Here is an 8,426-nt window from a genome sequence, read left to right as displayed (position 1 = left end):
TCATGTAATAGCCTAAACCTGTCACTGTTACACTAAACTGGGTGAATATGAATGCCAGTAACCTAAACCTGTCACTGTTACACTAAACTGGGTGAATATGAATGCCAGTAACCTAAACCTGTCACTGTTACACTAAACTGGGTGAATATGAATGACAGTAACCTAAACCTGTCACTGTTACACTAAACTGGGTGAATATGAATGCCAGTAACCTAAACCTGTCACTGTTACATTGAACTGGGTTAATATGAATGACAGTAACCTAAACCTGTCACTGTTACATTGAACTGGGTGAATATGAATGACAGTAACCTAAACCTGTCACTGTTACATTGAACTGGGTGAATGACAGTAACCTAAACCTGTCACTGTTACACTAAACTGGGTGAATATGAATGACAGTAACCTAAACCAAGTCACTGTTACATTGAACAGGGTGAATGACAGTAACCTAAACCTGTCACTGTTACATTGAACAGGGTGAATGACAGTAACCTAAACCTGTCACTGTTACATTGAACTGGGTGAATATGAATGACAGTAACCTAAACCCTGTCACTGTTACATTGAACAGGGTGAATGACAGTAACCTAAACCTGTCACTGTTACATTGAACAGGGTGAATGACAGTAACCTAAACCTGTCACTGTTACACTAAACTGGGTGAATATGAATGCCAGTAACCTAAACCTGTCACTGTTACATTGAACTGGGTGAATATGAATGACAGTAACCTAAACCTGTCACTGTTACATTGAACTGGGTGAATATGAATGACAGTAACCTAAACCTGTCACTGTTACATTGAACTGGGTGAATATGAATGACAGTAACCTAAACCTGTCACTGTTACATTGAACTGGGTGAATATGAATGACAGTAACCTAAACCTGTCACTGTTACATTGAACAGGGTGAATATGAATGACAGTAACCTAAACCTATCACTGTTACATTGAACTGGGTGAATATGAATGACAGTAACCTAAACCTGTCACTGTTACATTGAACTGGGTGAATATGAATGACAGTAACCTAAACCTGTCACTGTTACATTGAACTGGGTGAATATGAATGACAGTAACCTAAACCTGTCACTGTTACATTGAACTGGGTGAATATGAATGACAGTAACCTAAACCTATCACTGTTACATTGAACAGGGTGAATATGAATGCCAGTAACCTAAACCTGTCACTGTTACATTGAACTGGGTGAATATGAATGCCAGTAACCTAAACCTGTCACTGTTACATTGAACTGGGTGAATATGAATGACAGTAACCTAAACCTGTCACTGTTACATTGAACTGGATGAATATGAATGACAGTAACCTAAACCTGTCACTGTTACATTGAACTGGGTGAATATGAATGCCAGTAACCTAAACCTGTCACTGTTACATTGAACTGGGTGAATGGAATATGAATGACAGTCATCCGATATCCTCCCTCATCTTAAACGTCGGCGACCGCCACTGAAGTGTCTGTGTGTGTCTTTAGGGATGGGTCCTATCCACATGAATGAGGTCCTGTGTCTGGGGACGGAGAAGTCGATGTGGAACTGTGGCTTTAAGAACATAACCTCAGAGGACTGCCAACATGTCGAAGACGCCGCTGTGAGGTGCAACACGCCATACATGGCTCTGGAGAACTCGGTCAGAGACTATCTACTTATCTCTGTTCTGTTCTGTTCTGTTCTGTTCTATTATGTTCTATTATGTTCTGTTCTATTATGTTCTATTCTGTTCTGTTCTTTTCTATTATGTTCTGTTCTATTCTGTTCTATTATGTTCTATTATGTTCTATTATGTTCTGTTCTATTATGTTCTATTCTGTTCTGTTCTTTTCTATTATGTTCTGTTCTATTCTGTTCTATTATGTTCTATTATGTTCTATTATGTTCTGTTCTATTATGTTCTGTTCTGTTCTATTATGTTATGTTCTACTATGTTCTGTTCTACTATGTTCTCTTCTGTTCTGTTCTATTATGTTCTATTATGTTCTGTTCTATTCTGTTCTGTTCTGTTCTATTATGTTCTATTCTATTATGTTCTGTTCTATTATGTTCTATTATGTTCTGTTCTGTTCTATTATGTTCTACTATGTTCTGTTCTACTATGTTCTGTTCTATTATGTTCTGTTCTATTATGTTCTATTATGTTCTGTTCTGTTCTATTCTATTATGTTCTGTTCTATTCAAATCAAATGTATTTATATAGCCCTTTGTACATCAGCTGATATCTCAAAGTGCTGTACAGAAACCCAGCCTAAAACCCCAAACAGCAAGCAATGCAGGTGTAGAAGCACTGTGGCTAGGAAAAACTAGAGAGGAAAACCAAAACCTAGGAAGAAACCTAGAGAGGAACCAGGCTATGTGGGGTGGCCAGTCCTCTTCTGGCTGTGCCGGGTTGAGATTATAACAGAACACGGCAAGATGTTCAAATGTTCATAAATTACCAGCATGGTCAAATAATAATAATCACAGGCAGAACAGTTGAAACTGGAGCAGCAGCATGGCCAGGTGGACTGGGGACAGTAAGGAGTCATCATGCCAGGTAGTAATGAGGCATGGTCCTGGGCTCAGGTCCTCCGAGAGAGAGAAAGAAAGAGAGAAGGAGAGAATTAGAGAACGCACACTTCAGGACACCGAATAGGACAGATTCACACAGGACACCGAATAGGACAGGAGAAGTACTCCAGATATAACAAACTGACCCTAGCCCCCCGACACATACACTACTGCAGCATAAATACTGGAGGCTGAGACAGGAGGGGTCAGGAGACACTGTGGCCCCATCCGATGATACCCCCGGACAGGGCCAAACAGGAAGGATATAACCCCACCCACTTTGCCAAAGCACAGCCCCCACACCACTAGAGGGATATCTTCAACCACCAACTTACCATCCTGAGACAAGGCCGAGTAAAGCCCACAAAGATCTCCGCCACGCCACAACCCAAGGGGTGGCGCCAACCCAGACAGGAAGATCACATCAGTGACTCAACTCTTATGTTCTATTCTATTATGTTCTGTTCTATTCTATTCTATTATGTTATGTTCTATTCTATTATGTTCTATTCTATTCTGTTCTGTTCTATTCTGTTCTGTTCTACTATGTTCTGTTCTATTATGTTATGTTCTATTCTATTATGTTCTGTTCTATTCTATTATGTTCTATTCTATTATCTTCTGTTCTGTTCTACTATGTTCTGTTCTATTATGTTCTGTTCTACTATGTTCTGTTCTATTATGTTCTATTCTATTCTATTATGTTCTATTCTGTTCTGTTCTATTCTATTATGTTATGTTCTATTCTATTATGTTCTATTCTATTATGTTCTATTCTATTATGTTCTGTTCTACTATGTTCTGTTCTATTATGTTCTGTTCTATTATGTTCTGTTCTATTCTATTATGTTCTATTCTATTATGTTCTGTTCTATTCTATTATGTTCTATTCTATTATGTTCTGTTCTACCATGTTCTGTTCTATTATGTTCTGTTCTATTCTATTATGTTCTGTTCTACTATGTTCTGTTTTGTTTTATTCCATTCTGTTCTATTCTGTTCTATTATGTTCTGTTCTGTTCTATTATGTTCCGTTCTGTTCTATTATGTTCTGTTCTATTATGTTCTGTTCTGTTTTATTCCATTCTGTTCTATTCTGTTCTATTATGTTCTGTTCTGTTCTATTATGTTATATTCTGTTCTGTTCTATAATGTTCTGTTTTATTCCATTCTGTTCTATTATGTTCTGTTCTATTATGTTCTATTCTATTTTGTTCTATTCTATTCTATTATGTTCTTATTTATTCTGTTATGTTCTGTTCTATTCTATTCTGTTCTATTCTGTTCTAGTCTATTATGTTCTGATCTATTCTGTTCTATTCTGTTCTATTCTATTATGTTCTATTCTATTCATTGCAGTCATTGTCATATCCTGTTTTACTGATAAAATGATGTTAATATGATCATAGAGAACAAACTAAGTAAAAGTTTAGTCAAGCAATTTAGTTTAGCAAAGAGGGGGATATATTGTTTACTGTGAATCTTAAACTGTTTATTGATCAATGACGTGTTGACATTGGTAATAGATTCCTGATCGAGCAGGAGTGTTTGCCTCAGTAATGTTCAATACAATGTTAGTAGTATTGTGATGAGAGACGTAAACCTGGATGCATCCTGACTATGTGATGTGTGTAATGACGTCCTTTACTCTCATCAAACACATGCCTTTAACCCATAAATCAAAGTATCCATCACAAATGCACCCTAATCCCTACAAAGTGCACTACTTTTGATCAAAGCCCTATGGGCCCTGGTAAAAAGTAGTACATTATATAGGGAATAGGGTGCCATTTGGATGGCAGAGATTCAATCAGATCAAGCCTTAACAGATACAGTGCCTTGCGAAAGTATTCGGCCCCCTTGAACTTTGCGACCTTTTGCCATATTTCAGGCTTCAAACATGAAGATATAAAACTGTATTTTTTTGTGAAGAATCAACAACAAGTGGGACACAATCATGAAGTGGAACGCCATTTATTGGATATTTCAAACTTTTTTAACAAATCAAAAACTGAAAAATTGGGCGTGCAAAATTATTCAGCCCCTTTACTTTCAGTGCAGCAAACTCTCTCCAGAAGTTCAGTGAGGATCTCTGAATGATCCAATGTTGACCTAAATGACTAATGATGATAAATACAATCCACCTGTGTGTAATCAAGTCTCCGTATAAATGCACCTGCACTGTGATAGTCTCAGAGGTCCGTTAAAAGCGCAGAGAGCATCATGAAGAACAAGGAACACACCAGGCAGGTCCGAGATACTGTTGTGAAGAAGTTTAAAGCCGGATTTGGATACAAAAAGATTTCCCAAGCTTTAAACATCCCAAGGAGCACTGTGCAAGCGATAATATTGAAATGGAAGGAGTATCAGACCACTGCAAATCTACCAAGACCTGGCCGTCCCTCTAAACTTTCAGCTCATACAAGGAGAAGACTGATCAGAGATGCAGCCAAGAGGCCCATGATCACTCTGGATGAACTGCAGAGATCTACAGCTGAGGTGGGAGACTCTGTCCATAGGACAACAATCAGTCGTATATTTCACAAATCTGGCCTTTATGGAAGAGTGGCAAGAAGAAAGCCATTTCTTAAAGATATCCATAAAAAGTGTCGTTTAAAGTTTGCCACAAGCCACCTGGGAGACACACCAAACATGTGGAAGAAGGTGCTCTGGTCAGATGAAACCAAAATTGAACTTTTTGGCAACAATGCAAAACGTTATGTTTGGCGTAAAAGCAACACAGCTCATCACCCTGAACACACCATCCCCACTGTCAAACATGGTGGTGGCAGCATCATAGTTTGGGCCTGCTTTTCTTCAGCAGGGACAGGGAAGATGGTTAAAATTGATGGGAAGATGGATGGAGCCAAATACAGGACCATTCTGGAAGAAAACCTGATGGAGTCTGCAAAAGACCTGAGACTGGGACGGAGATTTGTCTTCCAACAAGACAATGATCCAAAACATAAAGCAAAATCTACAATGGAATGGTTCAAAAATAAACATATCCAGGTGTTAGAATGGCCAAGTCAAAGTCCAGACCTGAATCCAATCGAGAATCTGTGGAAAGAACTGAAAACTGCTGTTCACAAATGCTCTCCATCCAACCTCACTGAGCTCGAGCTGTTTTGCAAGGAGGAATGGGAAAAAATGTCAGTCTCTTGATGTGCAAAACTGATAGAGACATACCCCAAGCGACTTACAGCTGTAATCGCAGCAAAAGGTGGCGCTACAAAGTATTAACTTAAGGGGGCTGAATAATTTTGCACGCCCAATTTTTCAGTTTTTGATTTGTTAAAAAAGTTTGAAATATCCAATAAATGTCGTTCCACTTCATGATTGTGTCCCACTTGTTGTTGATTCTTCACAAAAAAATACAGTTTTATATCTTTATGTTTGAAGCCTGAAATGTGGCAAAAGGTCGCAAAGTTCAAGGGGGCCGAATACTTTCGCAAGGCACTGTAGCTGACTCCTGCATTGCTGTGACAGAGGTGGAACTGTGTTAAAGCTTACAACATTCCACTGTTCTAAATTGTATGAAGGCTATGTGGGATTATTACTAATCCAATGGCAACATCCAATGGCAACGTCCAATGGCAACATCCAATGGCAACATCCAATGGCAACGTCCGCAATAGGGATAACGCCGGGAACTGCTTGCTGATTTAACGTAGTTCCGACATCGCCTAAATAAAAACAATGAAACTGCTATGCAGTTGTCGGTTATCGAAGGGTTAAGGCAGAACTGATTGAATCAAAGTGCTGTATGTCTGGATAAACGCCCTGTGTTCAGCCAGACCGTAATCGCCCATACTAACCCCAATCCACACACTCCCCCTGCCCTCCGCTTCCTAACCCGTCTGCCCAACCACAGATCCGCCTGACAGGGGGCCGTACGCGGTATGAGGGGCGGGTGGAGGTGCTGAGCACAGAGGCTAACGGGACCAGGAGCTGGGGCCTGATATGTGGAGGGGCCTGGGGCACCAAGGAGGCCATGGTGGCCTGCAGACAGCTGGGGCTAGGCTACGCTAACCACGGCCTGCAAGTAGGTGTATTAACCAAGCTAACAGCTTGTACAGTGCTAATAGAACATGCTTAAACCAGGTTATAACCATGGACTACAATTACCATGAATCTCCAACCTCGGATTTGTTCCGCAGATCTCATGGCTAGGGATCTCTGGCTAGGGATCTCATGGCTAGGGATCTCATGGCTAGGGACCTCATGGCTAGGGATCTCATGGCTAGGGACCTCTGGCTAGGGATCTCATGGCTAGGGACCTCATGGCTAGGGATCTCATGGCTAGGGATCTCATGGCTAGGGACCTCATGGCTAGGGATCTCATGGCTAGGGATCTCATGGCTAGGGACCTCATGGCTAGGGATCTCATGGCTAGGGATCTCATGGCTAGGGACCTCATGGCTAGGGACCTCATGGCTAGGGACCTCATGGCTAGGGACCTCTGTCTCAAACCTCAAACCTCTGTCTCAAACAGTGGTATTCAAAGTCGGCTGAGTTTTTCCCCACAAAAGGGCTTTATTACAGACAGAAATACTCCTCAGTTTCATCAGCTGTCCGGGTGGCTGGTCTAAGACGATCCCGCAGGTGAAGAAGCCGGATGTTGAGGTCCTGGGTGGTTACATGTGGTCTGCGGTTGTGAGGCCGGTTGAACGTACCGCCAAATTCTCTAAAACTACACTTCTGGTGGACATTCCTGCAGTCAGCACGCCAGTTGCACACTCCCTCAAAACTTGAGACATCTGTGACATTGTGTTGTGTGACAAAACTGCACATTTTAGAGTGACCTTTTATTGTCCCCAGCACAAGGTGCACCTCTGTAATGATCATGCTGTTCAATTAGCTTCTTGATATGCCACACCTGGTGGCTGGCTTATCTTGGCAAAGGTGAAAGGTTCACTAACAGGGATGTAAACACATTTCTGCACAAAATTTGAGAGAAATAAGCTTTTTGTGCGAATAAAACATGCGACCAACACTTTACATGTTTATATTTTAGTTTAGTATATATATATATATATATATATATATATATATATATATATATATATATATATATAATACCTTTTATAAGAGTACATATTATTGTAAGGAACAATATACAAATGTTTTTGAGAAAGATATTTTGAAAGATACAACTTTATTGAGTAAATATATTTATTGGTTTGTTTTTCTTTTTGATAAAAAGGTTTATTTGTCGACGTAAAAATCCAAATGTACTGATTTGAAGGTTGTTTCAGTAGATTTGGGGTGCAGAAAAATAACTGTAGAAATAATGGGGTTCCATGAAATACTGGGTCCCCGCTGAAAACGTTTGAATACCACTAGTCTTAAAAACTGGACCAAGACGATATCCTCATGGTTGGAGAACCGTCTTAAACATGGGTGACATTTGGACTCCTCTCTCAGGCTACCTCATCACGAGAGTGTTAACCTCTCAGTCTACCTCATCACGAGAGTGTGAACCTCTCAGGCTACCTCATCACGAGAGTGTTAACCTCTCAGGCTACCTCATCACGAGATTGTTAACCTCTCAGGCTACCTCATCACGAGAGTGTTAACCTCTCAGGCTACCTCATCACGAGAGTGTTAACCTCTCAGGCTACCTCATCACGAGATTGTTAACCTCTCAGGCTACCTCATCACGAGATTGTTAACCTCTCAGGCTACCTCATCACGAGAGTGTTAACCTCTCAGGCTACCTCATCACGAGAGTGTTAACCATAACAGCCAACCATAACATGCCAGGTAACGACATCTCATTGGTTCTCCCAACCCACCAGGAAGGAACCAATGTGGCTCCCCGCTCCATGACTCACCCTGACATGTTCACCCTG

At 40.6% G+C, this 8,426-nt stretch overlaps 1 protein-coding gene across 4 annotated transcripts in view; it reads left to right on the top strand.

The window, feature by feature from the left end:
• LOC110498419 (lysyl oxidase homolog 3B) overlaps positions 1–8,426 on the top strand; it is a 104,489-nt gene that overhangs the window by 76,785 nt on the left and 19,278 nt on the right. For all 4 annotated transcript variants that reach the window (XM_036955421.1, XM_036955423.1, XM_036955420.1 and 1 more), the window contains 2 exons: positions 1,503–1,657; positions 6,446–6,616. In XM_036955421.1, the coding sequence (XP_036811316.1) occupies positions 1,503–1,657; positions 6,446–6,616 (326 nt within the window). The remainder of the gene's footprint in view (positions 1–1,502; positions 1,658–6,445; positions 6,617–8,426) is intronic.

Source organism: Oncorhynchus mykiss, chromosome 19 (genome assembly GCF_013265735.2).
Source record: "Oncorhynchus mykiss isolate Arlee chromosome 19, USDA_OmykA_1.1, whole genome shotgun sequence".
Lineage (NCBI taxonomy): Eukaryota > Metazoa > Chordata > Actinopteri > Salmoniformes > Salmonidae > Oncorhynchus > Oncorhynchus mykiss.
Note: the sequence above shows the minus strand (reverse complement) of the source record. Positions and strands in the feature narration are given on the sequence as shown.